Source organism: Schistocerca cancellata, chromosome 2, assembly GCF_023864275.1.
Source record: "Schistocerca cancellata isolate TAMUIC-IGC-003103 chromosome 2, iqSchCanc2.1, whole genome shotgun sequence".
In the NCBI taxonomy this organism is placed as follows: Eukaryota; Metazoa; Arthropoda; class Insecta; order Orthoptera; family Acrididae; genus Schistocerca; species Schistocerca cancellata.
The window spans coordinates 1,113,800,147-1,113,826,713 of NC_064627.1; the positions used below are offsets into that span (position 1 = coordinate 1,113,800,147).

The 26,567-nt window shown below is 37.2% G+C and overlaps 1 protein-coding gene across 1 annotated transcript in view; it reads left to right on the forward strand.

Annotated features, from left to right (window-relative positions):
- Window positions 1-26,567, forward strand: part of LOC126163136 (uncharacterized) — a 240,768-nt gene that overhangs the window by 213,081 nt on the left and 1,120 nt on the right. The window contains exons 5-6 of the mRNA XM_049920062.1: window positions 10,266-10,339; window positions 12,566-12,719. Of these exons, the coding sequence (XP_049776019.1) occupies window positions 10,266-10,339; window positions 12,566-12,719 (228 nt within the window). The remainder of the gene's footprint in view (window positions 1-10,265; window positions 10,340-12,565; window positions 12,720-26,567) is intronic.

The following is a 26,567-nucleotide window of genomic DNA, read 5'->3' on the forward strand; positions in this document are numbered from 1 at the left end:
AAATTCTGGTTAACACTGATGGTTGGTTATCTGAGGTGTGCAGCGTAACATTAACATCATTTGTTTTCTTTGTAAGCTGTAGACTGTGATGTACATGACTGTCATATACAAGCACAAATGCAAAAGAATTTATATAACTGTTATGCTACAGGAAAAATTAATATTAACGCTTTTTAGTACCAAAGTATCTTACTGCTCCTTCAATTCAGTAATATATTTGCTGACTACAGAAAATGGGAAGCAGTAGGTGCCAAGAATCCTTAAATATTAAATTAAAACAATACCTCATAAGTCACTTTCCTACATTATATATGAATATGAGCCTGACTCTGAAAATTCATCTAACAGAATCAAGCTGCTGTTAGAATAAGGCTCCTTTCTTACAAAGATAATTATTTTCCTTGGCACAGTTTATGTTCTTAGACAAATTTCTTATGCTTTAGTAGCAAAATGACAACAAAAACAGTAGTTTGTAGCTTTATCAGGAGCTCTTTAAGATGGCCACATGCTGCCATTTTAGTATAAACAAAGTCAGTGAAAAGCTGCTCTCTTATATCACCATTAATAATAGTAACCAAAAACTTGTAAAGTCCCAGATTTGTGTTGCCTTGCTACCTTGATGCCTCTTGCTACCATTAACAACCAGCAATTAGGTAGAACCAGTTGAGTAAATGTATGACCCTAAATTACCGTAGCTCATTTACATAATCTTAAGGGTAGGTTGCACTGTCTTACATATGTGCCCAACCATTGCTCTGGCTGAAAATAAAACATATTTCACACACGATCATAAAATTAAATAAATCTTAAGTTGGGGCATTTTACATTAGGTACATTGAAACTTATAAATAATGGTCTTACAATGCCTTAAATGCTAGCTGCAAGTAAAGTTGTATCTTAACATGGAAGATATTAGAAGTGCAGTAAGGCTTGCATGTATAATGAACAAGTAACAGCATACCCTCTTAAATGACTGTCCTTTTAAATGGAGCATTAATGGCAAGTCCTGAAATATCTTAATGATCCAAAAGTCAAACAGTTAATATGCCAAAATACAGTCCCAAATCTCATAGAATTAGTGTACCCTCCTTGTGAGAATAGGCAAAACAGTTAAACCACAAACTTGTTAGGGCTTTTGTAACCTCTTGTTGGTTGACATACTGTCTGTTGGTTTTCATATTGGAATCTTTGGTCTATTTTTGTCTAATGATTTCTCTGATATTCCATCACCACAAGTGGTTGGCACTGTCAATCATTCACCTTCCATTGCTAGTGGTGGATTGGAGTCTAGTCCATGGCTGTATGTTATGTGTATTTTCTGTGTTAATTTCTGTGAGAGGCATACCCTTGTTTATTGTTAGTGTACTTCTTACATTTTTGCTTGAAATTGTTATTTGTTGCAGAATGGGAATCCAGGCTCCATTTTTCTTGATTTTTTTTCATTCTTGTTAAAACTAATTTCACATTTATGTATTTCAGTGCCTTCTCTGAATCACAGTGAGACCCTGCATGTCAGCATATTTTATCAAGTGTTTTGTCCCATACAGTGTGTGCTCCTCCATGACCAGTTTCTCCACCTGACCCAATTTGTTGTATTTATGACAGGATGGAAAAAGCTTTGTTTATGAGTGAATTTATACAACAGGAAGAGACTTAGGAACTTATGGACATTTTCTATCACCTCAGTGGCATTATGCACTGAGCTGATTGGGACAAAATCTTCTGCATCACTGACAGAAGCACACAGTATTAGCTCGACTGTTGAACTGAACGACTGAAGAGAAAATTTCAAATGGAAAGAACAAATTGACAAGTCGATTACTGACACATCATGTACAGTTGTCAACATACGTGAATGATCGCTGACCTGAGACAAACTGTCTGTCCACTGAAGTGGCTATCCAAAATTTTCCTTTCAAAAACCAAGGAAATATAGAGACTGAAACCAGCAGGTTACTACATTGAACTAAACCATCAGCTTGCGACCAGGAACTCACTGCTGACAAAAGCATATAGGTTCTGCCTGCTGATAAGGAAAATATAACCATTGTAATGAGTAAAAGAAATGTAACGTACTAGATCTGATGATATACTAAAAGCTTAGTATGCAGATGCAGAGGTTCACAAGGAATATGAACTCATCAATCAACATTTCTTCTTTCCTGGTGTAAGTGCAGAGGAATCTATGCAACACTGAAGATCTGTCCTCTCTCTCTGTCTCTCTCTTTTTGTCATCATTCATCCGACTGGTTTTATGTGACCTGCCGTGAATACCTCTTGCTGAAGCCTCTTCATCTCAGAGTAGCACTTGCAAACCACATCCTCATTTAGCTGTTGGATGTTCTCAAACCTCTGTCTTCTTCTACCCTTTTCAGCTCCCTCTAATACCACGGAGGTTACTCCCTGATGTCTTAATATATGTCCCACCATCCTGTTCCTTCTTGGCAGTTTTCCATATGCTCCTCTCTTCAATGATTATGCAGAAAATATCTTCATTCCTTATCTCATTAGTCCATCTAATTCTCTTCTGTAGCACCACATCTCAGATGCTTCGATTCCCTTCTGTTTTGGTTTTCCCTCTGTCCACTATTCACCACTATACAATGCTGTGCCCATTACATACATTCTCTGAAATTTCTTCCTCAAATTAAGTCCTACTACAAGACTTCTCTTGACCAGAAGTACCCTCTTTGCATGTGCAAGTCTACTTTTTATGTACTTCTTGCTTTATCCATTCTGTATTATTTTCCTGCCAATGTAGTAGAATTCCTTAACTTAGTCTACTTCATGATCACCAGTTTTGATGTTAAGTTTTCATTATTCTCATTTATTTTGTCTTTTTCTCAATTTACTCTCATTCCATGTGCTAAAAAATTGTTCATTTCATTCAACAGGCCCTATAATTCTTCTTCACTTCCACTGAGAGCAGCAGTGTCATAATTGAATCTTATCATTGATATCTTTTCATTAATCAATGGAATGTTATCTATCCCTTCTGCCTTAATTGCTCTCAAGTCTTCCAGAGCTCTTTTAAATTCTAACTCCAATGCTGGATCCCTTATGCCTTCCTTGTCAACTCTAATTTCTTCTTCTAACATGTCGTCAGGCAAGTCCTCCCATTCACAGAGGGTTCAGTGCACTCTTTGTATATATCTTCTCGTTCTTCCCATTGCACTCTTAAATGTTACTGCCCTTGGTTTTAATGTCATTGAAGGTTGTTTTGACTTTTGTATAAGACGCATCAGTCCTTCCAATAATCATTTCTTTTTCAGTTTCTTCTCATTTTTCCTGCAGCCTTTTCATCTTGGCTGCACTGGACTTCCCATCTATTTCATTCCTAAATGGTTTGTAATGCTGCATTCCTGTCTTTCCTGGACAGTTTTGTACTTCCATCTTTCATTGATCAAACCATTAGGACTGATACTAAGTGCTCATGGTTCATTGATATATAAACTGGTGAAACACTTGGTCTGTCTGTTTCATCTGCACATGAAAAAATCCAACATGTACATAAAAAACATATTTCATTGAGAAGTTGAAGAGACTAAAACTTGAGCCAGGTCAGCTTTGATGTTGTTTCTTTGTTTACTAAAAGTGCCAGTCAATGACTCTCCAGATTACTCAGTGTGATTTTGCACAGGATATCACCAAGGTGTTTCATGTGCATTTTACCATGAGATACTTCATGTGGAATGGTAATTTCTACAAACAACTGGAAGGCATCACACTGCGTAGTCCACTCAGTGCAGTAGTTGCAAATTTCTTCATGGAACGTTTTGAGTAGCAGGTGCTGCTGGACTTGTCACCTTTCAAACCAAAGGTGTGGTATAGGTACAGTCATGATACCTGTGTTGTGTGAAGCTATAGTGATGTACAGTTCAACAGCTCGATGACTTCCTAAGACACTTGAACAACCTTCCTTCTGACATTAAATGTACTCTGGAGGTAAAAGAGGATCAATAGCTACTCTTTCTAAATGTGCTGGTTATGAGAAATGGTGATCACCAGTGTTGCACTGGCAGTAAAAAATGAAAATACACATTTCACCTGGTCATATTCTTATCACTTATACCTGCACAAACTACCAAATCATCACTAAAGCCAGGAAAAAGGTATGTTTAATATGGCCATAACTCATGCAAGATGAATATGTGTGCTGTAATATCTGGCACGCAACATGAAACATCTGGAATGTGTTACAAGGAACAATGGGTACACCAGCAGTTATGTAAGAAGTGTTATGAAATCTAATACCCATTGCTATGACATGTCAGGGTGACAGATACAAAACAACAAAGAAGATTAGAGAGCATCTCAGGTTGGCGGGTGACAAAAGAGACCCCCTTGCAATGTTGAGAGTTCATTGTGTACCATGTACATGTGGAAAAGTCTGTGGTGGAATGACTGGACAATCCACCAACACCAGGATCATCAAACATAAGCAGAACTGCAGATTGGGACAGCTGGAGGGAAATTAACCATGGTAGAGTAAGTGCCACATGACACTGACCAAGAAATAAAATTTGCTGACATGCAGGCTCTCACAGTGTATAACACTTAGACCTGTTTGTTCAGAGAACCCATTGAAATTCATAGACTGGGAAACAGATTTAACAAAAAGAAGAAATCCTCAAGGTAAATGGATCCTGGATTCCAATGCTGCAATGAATGACTGTTGCACAAAACAACTGATGAGCTACAGCAACAGTCACCAGGGAGACACCTACCATAGATGTTAGCAGAGAGTGTACATATAACCTCTAGATGTGGACTTGACTCAGGTCCATCACCAGCAATGAAGGGCAAATCTTTGAGAAAGCAAACCACTCAATCTGTTTAAATTTGGGCAAAGATTGTGAGATAAAAGTCAATATTTAAAACACACACGAGTTATCATCAAAAACAGCACAAATATTTCTAATTCTATTAGTCATCAGTTGTTTAAAAATTGGATCACAATAAAAATTCTGTTATATAAAAACCAAACAAGATCAAAGCCAGCGCCCAGAGACAGTCACTTGTAAAATGTTAAAGTACGAAACTGCTGTGGCTGAGTCAAGACCCAAGAATCTATCAGCTGATTGTCATAGAAACTGACACAGTCCTATCTCACCATGTGAGAACATGCAACATATCACAAGCTTTCCGTCATTTATCTTTAAATACTCTCACACCAAGTTCCAATGTAACTATGAAAATTTAAGAAAATTGCCCACCATTCAAATTTACGGGAAATTAGGCCTACAGTTAACAAGTTGGCAGGAATTCCTCTCCTCACCAGTCATTTTGTGACATTTCATTAATAAACAATGAAAATACATATTTTGCATACTCATATATATATATATATATATGGTTATAATAGAAGGAAACAATCCACGAAGGAAAAATATACCTAAAAACAAAGATGATGTGACTTACCAAATGAAAGTGCTGGCAGGTCGACAGACACACAAACGAACACAAACATACACACAAAATTCAAGCTTTCGCAACAAACTGTTGCCTCATCAGGAAAGAGGGAAGGAGAGGGAAAGACGAAAGGATGTGGGTTTTAAGGGAGAGGGTAAGGAGTCATTCCAGTCCCGGGAGCGGAAAGACTTACCTTAGGGGGAAAAAAGGACGGGTATACACTCGCACACACACACATATCCATCCACACATATACATGTCTGCTTGTGTCTGTATATGGGACCGGACCGCAGCGACGCACGGATGCACGCCAAGACCGTAGGATCCTACGCAGTGTCGTAGGGGACCGCACCGCCACTTCCCAGAAAATTAGGGACACTGTTGCTCCTGGGGTATCGGCGAGGACCATTCGCAACCATCTCCATGAAGCTGGGCTACGGTCCCGCACACCGTTAGGCCGTCTTCCGCTCACGCCCCAACATCGTGCAGCCCGCCTCCAGTGGTGTCGCGACAGGCGTGAATGGAGGGACGAATGGAGACGTGTCGTCTTCAGTGATGAGAGTCGCTTCTGCCTTGGTGCCTATGATGGTTGTATGCGTGTTTGGCGCCGTGCAGGTGAGCGCCACAATCAGGACTGCATACGACCGAGGCACACAGGGCCAACACCCGGCATCATGGTGTGGGGAGCGATCTCCTACACTGGCCGTACACCACTGGTGATCGTCGAGGGGACACTGAATAGTGCACGGTACATCCAAACCGTCATCGAACCCATCGTTCTACCATTCCTAGACCGGCAAGGGAACTTGCTGTTCCAACAGGACAATGCACGTCTGCATGTATCCCGTGCCACCCAACGTGGTCTAGAAGGTGTAAGTCAACTACCCTGGCCAGCAAGATCTCCGGATCTGTCCCCCATTGAGCATGTTTGGGACTGGATGAAGCGTCGTCTCACGCGGTCTGCACGTCCAGCACGAACGCTGGTCCAACTGAGGCGCCAGGTGGAAATGGCATGGCAAGCCGTTCCACAGGACTACATCCAGCATCTCTACGATCGTCTCCATGGGAGAATAGCAGCCTGCCTTGCTGCGAAAGGTGGATATACACTGTACTATTGCCGACATTGTGCATGCTCTGTTGCCTGTGTCTATGTGCCTGTGGTTCTGTCAGTGTGATCATGTGATGTATCTGACCCCAGGAATGTGTCAATAAAGTTTCCCCTTCCTGGGACAATGAATTCACGGTGTTCTTATTTCAATTTCCAGGAGTGTATATCACTATAAGCAATGGAAACATCATAAAATATAATGTTCAATACCTCATGGAGCTAATTTTGATAGTACTCTCTAAAATAAATAATTATTTGATTAACTACTTACATCTTAAATTTCCACATGTGATAAATTGTGAGAAAGACTACACAAAGCTATATTCATATTATTTGTATATGCAGAGGATTTGGAGTTTTGACACATCTGCATAATCAAACTTAAGTAATATTTATTGTACATGACAACCACCACATGAGTGTTTTATCATTTATTTAAGTGCAACAGAGGTTTCAGCCTTTTACGTCATTTTCAAGAATTTGATTTTATGTCTACAACATATACAGGGTATCCCAAAAATAATGACCCATTTTTAACTTGTAATAATACTGAGACAAATGTCACTAGGTAACTGAAACAGCACTAGATGTAATTGGCATGGTCTAGAGTTTCAGAAAAAAATCTGCAGGATGTCGCTACGAGCCCTGACCTGGAGCATGCAGCCAGTCTCATGCAATATGGCATCCACACAACAGTAGGCATATTGTGTTATTGAATTTACTCATACTCAATCAGTGATCGCAGTTCAGCAGGCATTTCATATTCGATTTTGTGCTGAACCACCATCACCAAAGAACATTTGACAGTGGTATAAACAGTTTGAAGAAACGCGGTGCCTCTGTAAAGGCAAAAGTCCTAACCGGCCATGTGTTCCTGTACAAACAGTGGAACAAATCTGACGAGCATTTGAGCGGAGTCCCACAAGTCTCCGTGTCATGCTAGACGAGAACTTGTGTTACCACACTTGTTGAAAATGTTTCGTGTGTTACGGCATCATTTAGCCCTCAAACCATACCGATTACATCTGATACAAGCTCTTCAAGATACTGACAAAGTGAAGTGAGTGGACTTCAGCAATGCTATTGTAGAGGACATGGAAGATGACACTTTTATGTCATGGTTGATATTCAGCAATGAGGCAACTTTCCATATTAGCGGTAAGGTTCACCATTATAATGTGCATATATGGGGGCTTGTAAATCCTCATGAAACAATTGAACATGAATGTGATTTACCAAAAGTTAACATTTTTTGTGCTGTTTCGCAAACCAAGGTTTATGGACACTACTTTTTTGAGGAAGAAACTGTAACAGGACAATCATATCTTGCAATGCTACTGAATTGGTTATTCCCACAACTTGACTCTGACAATTTCATCTATCAGCAATATGGAGCACCACCGCACGGTGCAGTTTCCTCAATGCCAACATGCCTCAACATTGGATAGGGCATACAGGACCGTGAGACCAGGCTTTACACTCTTGGCCTCCTAGGTCCCCTGACTTAACACCATGTGATTTCTTCCTGTGGGGATATGTTAAACAATGTGTTTATGTTCCTCCCTACCTTGTGACATTGAAGAACTAAGAACCAGAATATCAGCTGCTGTAGTTTCAGTGACAGAAGACACCTTACGCTCAGTTTGGGATGAATTTGGCTATTGGCGAGGTGTCATCCGTGCAGCAGTGGAGGACATATTGAACATTTATGATGGATTTTTTTAAATTTCTGTCTTTTCTGAGTAATATAGTATGCAATTTGTTGGTGTTAAGCCCTTCTTCCTAATAAATAATTCTATTTAAAATCGGGTCATTCACCCTGTATTTCAGGACACTTAACATGGACTATAGGATTCTGTGGGCCATAAGATGAACCTTAATTTTTAATCAGTTTTTTAAAAAGTAACATTTTTACCATTTTTTTGTTAGATTGCAAAGCCAAAGTAAATAAAAAATTCTTAGTTTATAAAACCAAACTGACTTTCTTCATCTTCTTCTTCCTCTTCATTGACATCATTGTCCTCTTCATTTATAAGATGGCCTTCACTCCAATCAAGTATGTTACTTATACTGTGCTTCTTGAAAGATTTAACAATAATATCTTCTGTCACTCTAGACCATGACAGTTTTATCCGCTGACACTATTGTTTGATTATATGTTGTGAATTCTTGTTGGATTTCATTCATTACTCATTTGTTCCATTCCTCTCTCATATACACTTTAATTGGTTTATTTATTGAGACATCAACAGGTTGCAATTGTGAAATAAGTCCTCCCAGAATAGTAGCAATCTCTGTACTTCCCTGTCTCAGTTTCTCTTTCAGAGAATTTTTCAGATGCCTACTAAGCTGATCTAGCACAAGAAGACAACTCTTCTTCAATAAAATATCTTTCCTTCAATCCCCCACTCTGTTGAACCAAAATTTCATACCAGCCTCGTCCATCCAACTTTTGTCATTTATATTGTATTATTGGCAGTATATCAAAAGGTTTTGGCATTTCTTTGCACTTGAAAATGATCATTGGATTAAGTATAGTACTGTGAGCACAACAGATTGAGAATGATCATTGGATTAAGTTTAGTACTGTCAGCACAACACAAAAGGGCAACAGTCCAGGGCATTTTTTCAGGTCTGTTTGTTTTTATAGTTGCAGTTTTAGCACCTTCCATGACAATGGTTCTATTACTTGGCACATCAAATGTCAGAGGAATTTCGTACCTATTTGCTATTTGCCTTAGTTTTACTCTGGTTTTCTTTTGATGTTGAATAATAAAGTGATGGAAAGCTAATATCTTCTCTTCATATTCTTGTGGTATTTTCTGAGATATTTTGGTTTTGGTTCAAATGATAAATCCATGACACTTCATAGATCTGTAGCACCAACCAACTCCAGCCTTAAAGTCTGTTAAGTTCCACTGTAGCATTAGCTTAAAAGCAAGTATTTGAATTGTTTTTGTGTTAATTTCAGTGCCATTTTGATGGTGTCCTTGAATCCTTTTCAGTATGATATCTTCTAGTGTTGGCCACTTAGCATTCAGTCCTCTATCTGCACATTTAGTGTACCTCATTTTTTCAGTTATTCTTCACTAGCCCACTAATTGCAAATGGTTTTTTCTGTTTGTGGAGGACCAAAATGCCACTCAGCTGCTCTGTTTCCATCTTCTTCTGCGTATGCTATTACTTTCAGTTTATAGCCCAAATCATATGAATACCTTTTTTCCCATTATGAAGCTAGCCACTAACAAAAATATTGTACTGTTACCAATAACACAAATCACTTTCAGTTCAAGTTCACCGCCACCATAGACTACAGTGACATGTCATAGACTTGAGAGTGCTCTGGGTTTGTGATAGCAGGGTGGAATGGCCATTTTTAAGACTGGTGGGAATTTTAAATCAAACACTGGACATTTTTATGATAATTTTAAGTATAAGTCCCACCTTAATTTTGGAGACAATTTTTTGAAGCAAAAGTGCATCTTATAGTCCATAAAATACAGTAAGTGACTTTGCCAAAGAGCAGATTGTTATGGCCCAGCACCTGGGAATGGACATCATGGAAATCTTTAAGCTTGTCATCTGTTTGCATACTACTGTCACAAACTTGTATATATAACCATGATGTCTGCTGAAGAGATTTTTGTATTTATATCACAACTAATTTTCATTCTTTTTCTTTGTACCATACTGACAGTGTGTTGTTATCCAATGATTCTTACTTATCATGTCTGCTCTTTTTCAGTGAAAATTATACTAGCCATAAACCTTGTGATGACAGTTCTCATCTCAGGACTACTAGTTATTGGAGCAATCAGAGTAAGTAAAATGTTTGAAATTTATTTTTTAGTATCCTACTGATAGTTACATACATATATTTGCATAAAATCTTTGTGCAAAGTACATAGGGTAGACAGAGTGGAAGTATACAAGTATTTTCTTCATAAGCTTTGTATGGTTATGTGAATGTGTATGTATGTTTTCTACTAGGAGTTTTAAACAAAAGCTTAAATACACAGCAGTCTTTTTGTTGTGCCTGTCTGCAGGGATGTATATAGGCTATATTAATTTCATTGTATTATTATTAACTTCATTGTATTATTTTGTTTTGTACTTTTTTACGTATATATTGTTTGGGTCCCATTTCTTTGAAATGGCTTACATGTACCCTTGACAACATCCATACAAAATTTATTGTCAACGGATGGATAAATAAAATAAAATAAATAAATAAAATGTCTCCTCCACATGGTGAGCAACAATCCATTCTTTTCATAATATTTTGTTATTCTGTCCAGGATTTCCCATTTTTTGATTAATTTTTGAGTTAAAGATGAAAGGCCATTTCTCCAAGTTCTCCTGTCAGACATATATAAAATATAAAAAATCTCCTCTGCTTGCTTCTGCATCCGCATGCATTCATAGAACCGTGAACCATTGTACATTTTATAATCACCCGTGCATAGAGTCAAATAATTTCACTGGCCCTCATGACATGTTGACAAACTGTCTCTGTGTTAATAATGTCTGCTGCATAAAGGATAACCTAACAGAACTGAGGCTGCGAGAACTTATAGACCATGGAACCACATATCCATCTGTCATGGTAGATATCATCCAGTGGATCTCAAATAATTTGTCTGGAGTGTGTTGGAATCCACATGTTTCATCTTAGTTTCAGTGATTGCAGCTCCTCTAAAATGAGCTGCATGCCAAAATTCAAACTGCTAAATATTTTAACAGTAATAAATATAAAATACTGGTACCCAATACTAGAACATTAGTAATTTTAAGAAAAACGAGGAGGCTCATCAATACCAGACAAGAAACTGTTGAAAACTGAGAACAGTCCAACTGTAACATAGGTGGGGATGTACCTGTTTAGTTGTGTTCCAAACAATATCACCCAAATAATGCCTTTAAGCACACAGTCAAAGGAATATTGGAGAAAAAGTCATTTTATTCCTTAAATGAATTTTCTGGTTACCAGAAAGAAATCTAAAAGTATGACACAAGACACAACTTCTACTTCCTACACCAGGTAGGCTCTTCCTATGCCATTCCCTTGTTCTACTCTTTCACAGCTGTCAGCCTCCCTCACCTCTGCCCTTCTGTTCTTCTCCCAGTCTCTTCACTCCTTTCACCCTCTCCACTTGTCACAACTTCTCACCACAACTAGTCTGCAATACTGTAGTCAAGCCAGGACAATGTAGCTGTATACACATGTGTGTGTATGTGTGTGTGTGTGTGTGTGTGTGTGTGTGTGTGTGTGTGTGTGTGTGTGTGTGTTTGTGTGTGCGCGCGCGCATGCGTGCGTGTGTGTTTTGTTAGCTGTGAACAAGGATATTGTCCTAAGTCTCAGCAACATTTTAGGTCTTGTTTACATGCCTGTTGACCACTCAGCACTTCAACTACACAATTTATTAAAAATGTAAATAGTAATCCATTCATTTTGGTTAACTATTTCACTGACAATCCATATCATGAATCTGGCAGATAGTGGGTGCTTTCACTCATTTGGAATGTATATTCTTTCATTACAACATCCAGATATGTTAATAATGTCTTCATAATGAACCCTAGCTATTAAAAAGTACATTTTGTCCAAGTTTAAAAGGTTTCTGAATTTTTTATGACTGAATAATATGGCACATTAAAGACAGATGACATTACCTCTTATTAAGGGGAGGTAGGTGCAAGCAAACATAAAGTTACATTTCATGGCTATTTTTCTTATACTCTAAAACCCTGCACCTCAGTTTAGCAACTGAAAACAAGGAATTCTAAAAATATTCTTTGAGACATAGTAGTGCTGTTTGTATACTGACTATGGACATAGCAGTTGCAACAATATTTACAAACAACTAAATGGGCTATAAAATGATACCAGTACACCACATAAATGACTTGGCGACTATGGACATATGTAAGTTTATCTATAAATTAGTTGGCAAACTCATAATACATTTAAGTCATATCTGTAGAGCATTTGCTTGAGAATGATTCTGAAAATTATTATTTGACAATAAACTCTTTATTCCACAGCGCAGCAAGTACATGATGTTGCCATTTGTTGTCCTTGGAATAATGCTGGCAATTGGATTGTTCATCTCAATAATATACACATCTGTTACAAATTTCATAAAGGGAAAGGAATTATTAGGAAGCATTTGGTTGGTTGGTGGCCTTATCAGTGTTGGTAAGTAGTTAATTTTCTTTTTTGAATGAACATGATATTTGCAACAGAGAAGGAGAGTGTACTTACTGTCTGTTAAAACAGGAACGATAGGACTAAGGCTGACAGACTCATGAACTGAAAAATATGAGTGAATATTTAATATTTGACATCTTTCTATTAATTTTTTCTTTTAAAAAACAAAGAATAACATCCACACCGGCTGTTCAAAGAATAGGACGAAGAAGACAAAGAGCACTAGGTTTTATATATATATATATATATATATATATATATATATATATATAGTTATAATAGAAGGAAACATTCCACGAAGGAAAATATGTCTGCTTGTGTCTGTATATGTGTGGATGGATATGTGTGTGTGTGCGAGTGTATACCCATCCTTTTTTCCCCCTAAGGTAAGTCTTTCCGCTCCCGGGACTGGAATGACTCCTTAGCCCCTCCCTTAAAACCCACATCCTTTCGTCTTTCCCTCTCCTTCCCTCTTTCCTGATGAGGCAACAGTTTGTTGCGAAAGCTTGAATTTTGTGTGTATGTTTGTGTTCGTTTGTGTGTCTGTCGACCTGCCAGCACTTTCATTTGGTAAGTCACATCATCTTTGTTTTTAGATATATATATATATATATATATATATATATATATATATATATATATAAATGAAAGTCATTCCAAATGTTGTAAGAGGAGAAACACAAAGCATAAGAAGTGATTATGATGTAACAGTGTGTTAACAGCAAAGATTAACTGTTTTTCCTTATTATGTTCTGTACCATGGGTTTCACCTGCTGTTGGTTTTTAATAGCTTTTTGTTTCTTGCAAATCTACGTTGCTTCATTTTTTATCTCTCTCCTCCAATGCAGGAATCTTTAAAAAATTGAAAAGCTAGAAACTCTAGGATGTATAAAAAATTTATGCTTCTGAGCTATGCTTAATTTGTTCCTGGCTTGTTAAGTGAGTGCTCTTTGTCTCCCATAAATAATATATTATTAATATCTTAATTTCATTTTGATTACTTTTTTCAGTAGGTTTTATCTTCATTTATATATTCCATTTACACATTAAAATTAAGATCTGTAACTCCCAGCATTGAAGAGAACCTTTTAGAGATACAATTAGTAGAAAAGTAACTGCTATAAATCTCTTCTCTAATAACAATGCTATGTGGATTGTATGGCATTATAGCTTAAACTTTCTAGTATTTAAAATTGTAGTAATTGAACATACTACAGACTACATAGGAAATATGTAGCAGCTTTTGCTGTGATATTGTTCAGCTGTTGTTTATATGCTGCTATGTATTTTACATGGCTACCTAACTCTCTATTAAAAGTTATTGTTCTGAAAATATTATTATAATGTTTGTGTAAATTTACAAAACCAGGATCCTGATATTAAGACAGTATTACAGAAGGGACAGCAAATAATTGTTAGGGTTTTCTCGTTGTTAGGGTTTACCAGTTCTCTGCTTTATATCAGTTGATATATTTTTAAAGACTTTTGCTCCAGAATACACATCCCCACTCTAAGCTGAAGTCCAGGATAGCTATATGAGGATTTTTATATCCTATATTGTTGTCGCATGTACCACAGTTCATACTAAGTTGACTTTTCTCATTCACTTCAAATGCCTTGTGAACATAAGAAAAGAAAGTGGTCCCTTAGAGTACATGACAGAGAGTGTTTTATGTATTCTGTGCACAAATGGTAGCTGGCAAAAATAAAGGAACTGTTAGTAATCCTCTGTATATGTTTAGATTTATGTGATTTTAATGTCTTGGTAATTTTGCAAGATATAAGCAGGAGAAAGCAATATGTTGTTTGACTCTTCTGGAAATGTACACTCTTAGAACTTAAACAATAACCCTCCTTGTAATGCACAGTTCCCATCTTTTGGTGTCAGCTATTGAAATTGGCTGAGCATCTCCATGACCATCTGAGGCTTATTGAAGTAAAATGTGCTACTCTCTCTAGACCTTCTATTAATACTAGCTGTTATGAATGAGTCTTTGGCTGATAAGTGGAACTCAAGAACAAGTCAAACAGAAGCCTTGTGAGCTACCTCTTTCATGCATAAATTAGATTTCCTCAGGATTCTTCCAGGGAGTAACAGATTGGCATTTGACTTCCTTAGTTTGGAAATGCAAATTCCTGTTAGTAGTGTAAGGGAGCATGCATATGCTAAACTAAGCTTTCATGTTTCCAGAACAGGTAACTTTAAGTTAAGTAAATCACAATGAAACTGCATAACTGTGCACTCTCTAGTGCTAGCCAAAAATAGCTGAATGGTGTAACTGGAAACCTATAAGCTATTAAAAGAAAGTGATGTTTTTCTACTCAAGACATTTATAATAACCGTTTTAAATAAGCATATACAGAATGGAAATAATTTGTTTTATTGATAACTATCAAAAGATTTTATTTTATTTTAGGTTAACATTAATGAATCTTAGTTGCCAAATGTGAAAAGTAATAACCAAAGCAATAAATTGCTAGCAGACACTGTTGAAAAATTATTTAATGACAGTGGCCTCAAGTTCTAGCTCTTTTTCTGGAATTGCTACATATACTCCCTGGAACACTCACATGCACATGCTTACACATAATTGCACATTTTTAATGGCTGCAGTGGCACTGTCTCCTTATGAGCAGTTGCTCAAGTAAATGGATGGGAGGAGAGGAAATGAGTAGGAAGGAAGAAAAGGATTTGTTCACTGGGAGAGAAGATATGGTGGCACAGGGATAGGGCTGGAAAGTTTTGGGAGCTGAAAGTGGAGAAGACAGGTAACAAGTAGATTAGTTCAGGTAATAATAATAATTTTTTTTTGACTGGTTTGATGCGGCCCACCACAAATTCCTCTCCTGTGCCAACCTCTTCATCACAGAGTAGCACTTGCAACTTATGTCATCAATTATTTGCTGGACATATTCCAATATCTATGTTCCTGTGTTCCTGTATGGTTTTTGCTCTCTACAGCTCCATCTCGTACCATGGAAGTCATTTCCTGATGCCTTAACAGATGTCCTATAATCCCGTCCGTTCTCCTTGTCAGTGTTTTCCACATACTCCTTTCCTCTCAGATTCTGCGCACATGCTTCTCATTGCTTACCTTATCAGTCAACTTAATTTTCAACATTCGCCTGTAACACCACATCTCAGATGGTTTGATTCTCTTCTCTTCCAGTTTTCGTGCAGTCCATGTTTATAATGCTGTTCCCTGTCAAACAATGCTGTGCTCCAAACATACATTCTAAGAAACTTCATCTTCAAATTAAAGCCTATGATACTAGCAGACTTCTCTTGGCCAGAAATGTCCTTTTTGCCATTGCTAGTCTGTTTTTTATGTCTGCCTTGCTCTGTCTGTCTTTGGTTATTTTGCTGCCTAAGTTGTAGAATTCCTGAACTTCATCTCCTTCATGACCATCAATCCTGATATTAAGTTTCTTGCTGTTCTCATTTTTGATACTTCTCATTACTTTCATCTCTCTTCAATTTACTCTCAGCCCATATTCTGTACTCATTAGATTGTTCATTCAGTTCAGCAGCTCATGTAATTCTTCTTCACTTTCACCCAGGATGGCAATGTCATCAGTGAATCATATCAGTGATATCCTTTCACCTTGGTTTCTAATCTCACTCCTGAACATTTCTTTCGTTTCCACCTCTGCTTCTTCGATGTACAGATAGAACAGTAAGAGCAAAAGACTACATCCCTGTCTTATGTCCTTTCTAATTTGAGCACTTCGTTCTTGGTCTCTTGGCTCTTGTACGTATTGTAGATTATCCGTCTCTTCCTATAGCTTACCCATATTTTTCTCAGAATTTCGAACATCTTGCACCATTTTATATTGTAGAGTCCTTTTCCAGGTTGACAGATCCTATGAAGGTGTCTTGATTTCTCTTTAGCTTTGCTTCCATTATCAACTCCAATGTCAGAATTTCCTCTTTTTGTCTTTACCTTTGCTAAAACCAAACTGATCATCATCTAACACACCCTCAATTACTTTTCCATTCTTCTGTATAATATTCTTCTCAGTAACTTTGATGCATGAGCTGTTAAACTGATTGTGCAGTAATTCTCACACTTGTCAGCCCTTGCAGTCTTCAGAATTATGAGGGATGATATTTTCCCGAAAGTCAGATGGTATGTCACCAGACTCATACATTCTACACATCAACATGAAGAGGTGTTTTGTTGCCACTTCCCAGAATGATTTTAGAAATTCTGATGGAATGTTATCCATCCCTTCTGCCTTATTTGATCTTAAGTCCTTCAAAGCTCTCTTAAATTCTGATCCCCTATCTCTTCTAAATCGACTCTTGCTTCTTCTTCTGTCATTCAGACAAATCATCCCCCTCTTAGAGGCCTTCAATGTACTCTTTCCACCTATCCATCCTCTCCTCTTCATTTGACAGTGGAATTCCCATTGCACTCTTTATATTATGACCATTGATTATAATTTCACTGAAGGTTGTTTTGACTTTTCTATGTGCTGAATCAGTCCTTCTGACAATCATTTCTTTTTTTATTTTTTCACATTTTTCAAGCAGCCTTGTCGTCTTAGCTTCCCTGCACAACCTATTTATTTCTTTCCTTCCTTCTTTTATTGATCAACTGAAGTATTTCTTCTGTTGCCCATGGTTTCTTCACATTTACCTTTTTCGTACCTACGTTTTTCTTTCCACCCTCTGTGATTGCTCTTTTTAGAGATGTCCATTGCTCTTCAACTGTAGTGCCTACTGAGCTGTTCCTTATTGCAATATCTATAGCCTTAGAGAACTTCAGGCATATTTTGTTATTCCTTAATACTTCCCTATCCCTCTTCTTTGCTTTTGATTCTTCCTGACTAATTTCTTAAACTTCAGCCATTCTTCATCACTAGTACATTGTGATCTGAGTCTGCATCTGCTCCTGGGTGTGCCTTACAATCCAGTATCTGATTTCGTAATCTGTCTGACTATGGTGTAATCTAACTGAAATCTTCCCATATCACCCTGCCTTTTCCAAATATACCTCCTTCTCTTGTGATTCTTGAACAGAGTATTCACTATTACTAGCTAAAATTTATTACAGAACTCAATTAGTCTTTCTCCTCTCCCATTCCTTGTTTCAAGCCCATATTCTTCTGTAAACTTTTCTTTTACTCCTTCCCCTACAACTGCAGTCTCCCCATGACGGTTAGATTTTCATTTCCCTTTGTGTACTGTATCATCCATTCAGTATCCTCATATACTTTCTCTCTCTCTTCATCTTCAGCTTGCAATGTCAGCATATGTACCTAAAGTATCATAGTTGGTGTTGTTTTGGTGGCGATTCTGATAAGAACAACCCTATCATTGAAGTGTTCACAATAACACACTCTCTGCCCTGCCTTCCTATTCTTAACAAATCCTGCACATGTTTTACCATTTTCTGTTGGTTTTGGTATTACTCTGTACTCATCTGACCAGAAATCCTTGTCTTCCTTCCATTTCACTTCACCCTACTATATCTTTTTCCATTAAGTAACCCTTTAGAAGTTTTTGGAATATCCTTTCACTCATGCTGTCCTGCAGACTCTTAAGAAGATGGTTACCAGTTGTTCACCTGAATATCAAGGACCTTTTTCACCAGCTTGCAGTCTGTGTAGTATACTTCTCAGCTGGCCCTTACTTCTTGTGTCATATGAATGAATATCCATATTTTTTCCAGTAATAATGTATTGTGCTTGATTCATGAAATTATTGTCCTGCACACGTACAGGAATGAAAAAGTAGTTTTCTATATTACTGAAGGCAGTTTTGTTTAAGTGTTACTATTATTATTCAAAATGATTCTAATGACCTTTTTTTGTATAATTGCTGCTGCAGTTCCCCTAAACAGTAATTCCATAGAGTAAGTACAGTTCAAATAGGGAATGGCACACTGTAACAATGTACAAGTTTTTTCATAATAAATATCATAGTGTGTAATTCACAACAGACACTGATTATATGTTATATCCATTGGAGCTCATTGTCAATAGTAATTCCCAAAAATTTTATGGAGGTAACTTCTTCCAGTCATGTTTCATCTATGAATATGTCTATATGATCATCCTTTTCTCTATTCATGAGCACCATGAACACTGTCGTTTTTAGATTTATAAGTATGTCATTCTGTATGAGTTACTGTACTATGTTATTTTTCAACATGAACATGCTTGTTGACAATGTTTCCAGATTTTCTTCCACATTCACTAAAATCATGTCATCAGCATATAGTATTTTTTGATCCTTCTCACTGGTTTCAATGTTGTTTATAAATAGGTTGAACAGAAGTGGGTTAAGTACAGATTCTTGAAGTACACAGTACTTATCAACCCTGATTTCAGATCTGCATCCAAATTCTGTTGTCACATACTGCTTTCTGTTACTGACACATGATGTCATTCATTGCACTGCAAGCTCCACATGTTCCACTGCTTTCAAATTTTTTGATCAGAACTGTGTCAAAAGCTTTAGTCAAATCCACAAACATAGCAGATACAGAGTTTCGTTTGTGTAATGCATCTATAACAGATTACATAGGGCTTAAGACAGCAGTTTTTGTAGATTTCTCTTTTTGGAAACAATGTTGTACTGGAATCAGAATGCTATGTTTCTCCAGAAATGCAGTCATTCTACCATACACAAGCATCTATAGTATTTTTGAAAAACAAGAGGTTAAAGATAATGGTCCATAATTATTTGGGTCATCTTTGTCACCTCTCTTATATATTTCTTATTTTATTTTTTCTAGAAACACTCCTTCTCCAAATGAACACTTAATTCATATGCTTTATTACACAATTTGATATTTCATCATCTCCTGCAGACTTCTTCGATTTTAATTTTTGCATTATTTTTATGAGTTATGTTCCTGTTACTGGTTCCAGGAACACTGAGTGGAATGGCTGTCCAAGTATTCTAGGATGCTGTAATCCCTAGTGATTTGTTTCCCCCTTCAAATTTTACATAGCACCTATAAAAGTGCTGCTGAGTATATTCACAACTTTTGCTCCATCTGTAACTATACTGTTCTCAGTTCTCATTGACTTTATAAAATTGCTGTTACTTACACTCTTTTGACTAAATTTTTGGTGTTGATTATGCCCCATGCTATTTTACTTTTATGATTTTAATTTGCTATGGATTTGTTTACTGAGCTGGCTTTTGCTTTTCCTATCGATTGGCTGTACTTCTGATATTTTTTATATGTCTCCATGTTCCCTGTTTGCCTGAGTGCCTTCACTTTAGTCCTCGGTTCAATTATTTCTTTGATAATCCATTTTTTACTGTGACCTTGCTTTTTCTGACAGACTGTTTTGGGAAAGACTGCATGAAAGTGATGCATTAGTGTGTTAAGAAATATACCATACTTCTCATTGGCATTTTGTTCTCATTGTTTCATTCAGTCTTCTTTCCTCAGAGTTATTTTTAAAACGTTCATGTTTTATAGATTTATAATTCTCACTGCCCTGTTTTCTGACTTTATGTCTGTTTTTGAGCTCCTATTTTTGTATATACAAAATATTAACCCATGTTGATCAGAGGCTGTTGTTAGCAGAACTTTTGCTTCACATTCACTATTTTCAGTACTAGTGATAATGTTTTCAATGATGGTCTGACTCTGATCAGTCACTTTCCTAGGTACGTTGATTACATTTACACTGTAACAATGCTTCTTTTAATTCTTGTTTTGTTTTTGAGTCTTTACCTGTGTCTGTGTCATAGTCTCCACATATTAAACATCCTTCGTTTTAAACTTCAATAATAATTTTGCTAGTTTTTTCAGAAATATTTCAATATTACCACTTGGAGACCTACATACACAGAAAATTCTTAGTTCTTCACTCATTACACCAGTAATTTCAATAGCCGAGTCAGTGCATGCTGGAAGTTTATACATTTACAGTATTCAGCATCTTATAGATTACAAATTTTCTTGTTGTATATGGCAACACCTCCAGCTTTATGTTTTGATCTACAGAAATAATTATTCAGATCATATTTCCTTATTATTAAACTGCAACATTCCGCTTCATTTAGTCCTTGCTCACTAATGCATTACAAACCTGGTTGTGTTTCACTCAGGAACATTTCTACTTTATTTTTATGTTGCCTAGGCATTGAAATGTCTTGAGGTAAGGCTAATTTTATTTTCCTTTCAATGATTCCTGAGCTGTTGAAAATCTGTTGTCATTGGAGACTTACATGTAACCATATTCTATTCCTTGTTATGTATCTTGTCTCTCTTCTGTTGGCCGTGAAATAAAATAAAAACTTTCGCTAAGTAGTGGGGAACTCATACTCTCTGCAAAATCCACATTTGTTTCCTTTCTATTTGTGCAATCTTTGTAGTTGCTGATTGTTACCTTTTCATACTTTGATGTATTTCATCTTCTTTTTGCGGTCTCTCTCTCTCTCTCTCCCCCCCCCCCCCCCCCCTCTCTGCCTCTGATACTTAAGTTTTATGACATACTTGTATATTGTATCCGTGATATAGAGGTAGCGTCTTTGATTAGAAATCAATTTGTCCTTGGTCCCGGGTTTGAAACCTGCTACCGCTTAAATTTTTCATTAATAATTAGCATTGGTGGCCAAAGACTTCTGGCGTAAGAAGTCACCCTCATTCTACCAACGGCCATGTGAAAGAGGGCAGAGGAGTGCGAAGAGGTTGTCTTTGGGGTGGGAAACTGTCGCTTAAGGCGGAAGAATCAGCAATGATCAACAGCTTGAGGATTCAGAAGCCAATGGAAACCACTGCATTAATGACACATAATATGAATTCACAGGACTTGTGGCCTGTAATTGAGAAAGTGTCATGATGATCTCTCTATTGGCAAAAGATTCTGAAATAGTCATCCATTCGGGTCTTCGGGAGGAGACTGCAAAGGCGGAGGTGATCATGAGAATGAGATTCAATAACCAATGAAAGGATAACTTTCTATGAGTCAAGGCATGGAATGTCATTAGGTTGAATGTGGTAGGGAAGCTAGAAAATCTGAAAAGGTAAATGCAAACACAAGCAGACACAAGCAGACATATGTATGCTTGTGTCTGTATATGTGCAGATAGATATGTGTGTGTGTGCAAGTGTATACCTGTCTTTTTTCCCCCTAAGGTAAGTCTTTCCACTCCCGGGATTGGAATGACTCCTTACCCTCTCCCTTAAAACCCACATCCTTTCGTCTTTCCCTCTCCTTCCCTCTTTCCTGATGAAGCAACTGTGGTTTGTGAAGGCTTGAATTTTGTGTGTGTGTTTGTTTGTGTGTCTATCAACATACAAATGCTTTCGTTTGGTAAGTTACATCATCTTTGTTTTTAGATATATTTTTCCTACGTGGAATGTTTCCCTCTATTATATACACAAGAACAAGATATAGATAAAAATTACAAATAATAATGAAACTTAGAATCGGCAACTTGAGAGACAGAGTGATACCGAAGAAGTAAATCCCAAAAGAAATTGTTAGAACCAAGACTGTAAATATAATTGCTGCTCATTTCACTCACAGCAATTTGAGTTACCCTCTTCAGTTTCTGCCTAATCTCAGCTTTGTAAATTGTGCCACATTTGGAGAAAACAGCTAAGTATTTGTGTGAACCAAGATTATAAATATGATTGCTACTCATTTCACTCACAGCAATTTACTCTGTGTTTTTATTTTTCTGTCTAAGCACACCCTCAAAAATCATGACATATTCAGATAAAATACCATAGTTTACACGTGTTATTGAGACAGTGACAGACAACATTTAATAATAGGTTGTTTACATTCTTCCATGGAGGTATAATAAGGGAACTTGTCATGATGTCAAAAACTTGAAGGCAACAAGTGCCATATTAGTTTCCAAAAACATCAGCTTCTCATGGAAATATTTTGATAAAAAATGCCAGCTTAAAAAATTTATGGACATATTAATCATTCTCATTAGAGTCTAAAGTGTAATGGTTTCACATGTCATTCATAAGACTCATTCAAGTGATATTTTCTTTTATAAATATCAATTTGGGTTGCATTGTTGCCTTTTATGGTAGTGGTTTTATTTTTGGGTTGCATTGTTGCCTTTTATGGTAGTGGTTTTATTTCTATCATTTGACTAGATTTCCTGTCATTCCAACTCAAAAAACTCTCTTGGTGAACACTGTGGGAAGGAAAGATTGGTAACTGTCCCAACTTATCAAAATATGTTCTTAGCATTTTTGAGACAAGGACATAAACCAAACAACAGTTCATCAGTCCATATTAAGGAAAATGCTGGATTATGAAAGAAGCCCTTTCATATAAATACTTCTCTTCTTGGTCATTCAAAACTTATAACAAAAGGAAAGTTACATTAATGAGGTGAACTGCATCATATTATTGGATCAAATGTGCATTTAAAACTAGAAAAACTTCACTAAATGCTTTACTGACACTATGTTATTCACCTAAACACTTTTAACATTTTCTTTTTAAACGACTCTTCCATGAAAATAACTGAAATTAAGAACAAGAAGCAATCATAAGCAGTAGTCTGCTAATGTTTTAGAGCATCCAGCATGGTGGTGCCAGCATCAAAGCAATTTACATAGCACCACCTCCCCTTATTATACTCCATGGCTATAAACATCCTTTGCATCATTAACTCATGATCTCACACACAGTGTCATCGCTCAAAGCCGAGACTTGGAATCGCATACTATATCTGACCCAACAGCTACATAGGGTAATGTGCAGCAATTGCAGGATAGCTGGTATGTGACCATTGACTATGGATAGAAAATTCCTGTGACTTGACTGTGTTATGGTAGTGGGTGGACTACCATATTTACTCGAATCTAAGCCGCACTTTTTTTCCGGTTTTTGTAATCCAAAAAACCACCTGCGGCTTAGAATCGAGTGCAAATCAAGCGGAAGTTCTGAAAAATGTTGATAGGTGCCGCACAACTAATTTCTGCCGTCGAATATATGTAGCGCTACACAGGCATCCTTTGTAGGCACAAAGACAAATACTGGCGCCAAAACCTCTGCCTCAGTAAATAAAATTAAAAAAAAAAAATTGGAAGACGAGCTTTTTTTCTCCGCCCGAGTTTCGACCACTGCTTTTTCATACATAATCCAAAGAAGTAAATACAAATTCCGTATTGTTCATCTTCGAATTTCAATGTACTACGAAAATCCGACTGGTAATACTGGGATTTTTGTCAATATGGCCAACTCTACGTTCTGAATTTTTTCCTATCTGTGAGAAGAGATGGTTGCTAATAGGAACCTGATGAAATGTGAATCACATGCAGCATTCTCTTCACCATAAGAATAATACGAATATAAACATTTTGCCATGTGTTCTTTCATGTTTGCTTCTATCTCATTTAAATCCTGTCTGCCAAATAAACTACGAAACAAGAGTGAGACAACAGCAAACGCGGAAGAATATACGTATCGTGTCATGTTTATATTCGTATTACTCTTATGCCTAATAGTGATACAGTCAGAAATGAAGCACGGCAACTGACTAGATTTTTAAATCTAAGATGACTAATTTCTGTGCAGAATTTGATGTACTAAAGAAGCGGCCGCAAAGATTTTCAAACGGAGAAAAATTTTCGCCAAACTCTCGTTCAGAACATGTTCTATCATACGCAGTCTTGTTCTTGTTGATCATTATCAAAGAAAGCAGCAGTGTAAGTAACAACAAATAGCAGTCTCTTGCCATTGTTTCGCTAATGAGATGATTCCTCTCTTTTTTAAATTGTAGGCGGCGCTAGCGCAGACAAAAGCAAGCCATGCCGCGAGCAGCGACAGGCCGTGAACACGCACTATCAGAATGTGACAAATAATGCATGACACAGTATAATAATGCATTTTCAGCTTCGAGTGACTGACGTAAACACCTATAACATAGAAAACGGCACTTATCAGATCAAAGCAAAATAAGCAATCGATTCAAACCAGACGAAGCACGTGAAAAAGGAAGGGTATCCGTATAAATACGGACAGAGCGCCTGACACATAGCAATGGCTACCTGGTAAAGCTTAACTGCTAAGCTTTCGACTCGAACCAAACTACTGTAGCTGTATCGTCATTCATTTGACCTAAATTGTGTCTCATATTACAATGGACCAACTTTGTTTCGATTTGGAGGTGCGGCCTAAAACTTTTCTCTCCCCTTGAATTTCGAGTCTCAAATTTCAGGTGCGGCTTAGATTTGGGAATTTTTTTTCCCTTTATTTCGAGTCTCATTTTTCAGGTGCGGCTTAGATTCGAGTGCGGCTTAGATTCGAGTAAATACGGTATACAATAGCTGTGGTACCTGCATCATCCTCAAGGTATTACTCCTTGTGATGCAAGTTTGAGAGCTAGAATCTGAATCCACTAACATCATATATCAGATGTACTGCAATTACCATGCTGTATTATGTGTATGACCATTAAATAAATGAATGGTAACTGACAAATTATTTCTAATCACGCATTTGATCATCTAAATTCTGAACATGGAGTACACCACAACACTAATGATCTCAACAGTTGTTTCAATATATGTGCCATACAAATCCTGCAAGCTTCTCCTCCTAACAACAGCTGCTATGAATGAGAGAGATTGTTCATACGAAAAAGGGCTAAAGTTCAAAAGGCAGTGCAATATAAAGGCTTTCTCAGTGTACTTATGTCTCCTCATTTATCTGCAGATGGGTTTTTGTCTGTCCCTGCTTTCATTTTGTGGGTGCGGTTTTCATCTTGTAACTTCTGTAAATCGTTGTAATATAGTTCACAAGTGTGAGGTCTGTTCAAAAAATTCTAGAAAGTTCGTAAGGCGCCAGTGGTGTGTTGGAGCAAAATGCAGTTGCCATCCCTGCACACTCCTGTATTTGATGTGTAACTGTTTCAGTGATCTATTGAGAAGAATTTTGTGTCCAACAGTTTGCAAATTTCAAGATGGCAGAGCTAGAGGAGCAATGCACCTGTATTAAATTTTGCATACAACTCAAGAAAACGTTTACAGAAATGCATCACATAATGCAGGAAGTCTATGGTGATCAGTGCATAAGCTGTACTTGGTGTCATGAATGGGTCATATAGTTTAAAAATGGCAGATGGAAGTTAAAGATGACCTTAATTCAGGGCATCTTTCGATGTGTACCGACAATGTTCATTTCAGGAGTCAACAAAATTGTGCGTGCCATTCGGAGATTGACTGCAGAAGAATATAACATGTCAGCTGGATCATGTAATGAACTCCTGACACAGCATCTTGGAATGCATCTTGTAGCCACCGAGATCATCCCATGGCTCATGAACCAAGACCAGAAAGACCTTCACCTCACAATCTGTGAAGAACTTTTTGATCATGCAAATGAGAAAGAGATGTTCATTAAGAGAATCATAGCAGGTGATGAGATATGGGTCTACAGCTATGATGTTGAGATCAAGGCTCAGTCTTCACAATATGTCGGGAAATGTTCTCCAAGACCAAAAACGCTCATCAGGTCAGGTCAAATGTCAAAGCCGTGCTGATAGTTTTCTTTGACTTTGGAGGATTAGTTCATCATGAATTCATTCCACAGGCAGCCTGTTAATCAGTGGTACTATTAGGATGTGTTGTGATGCCTGCAAGAAAATGTGAGAAGAAAGTGACCTGAAATGTGGTGAGATAATTCATGGCTCCTACATCATGATAATACACCCACACATTCACCTCCATTGGTGCATGCCTATTGCACAAAAAATGAAATCACTGTGCTGCATCATTCTCAATACTCTCCTGACCTGAGTGCTGTAGAGTTTTTTATGTTTCCAAAGTTGGGAACCCTGTTGAAAGGATGGATATTGCAACAACAGACAACACGAAAGAAAATTCA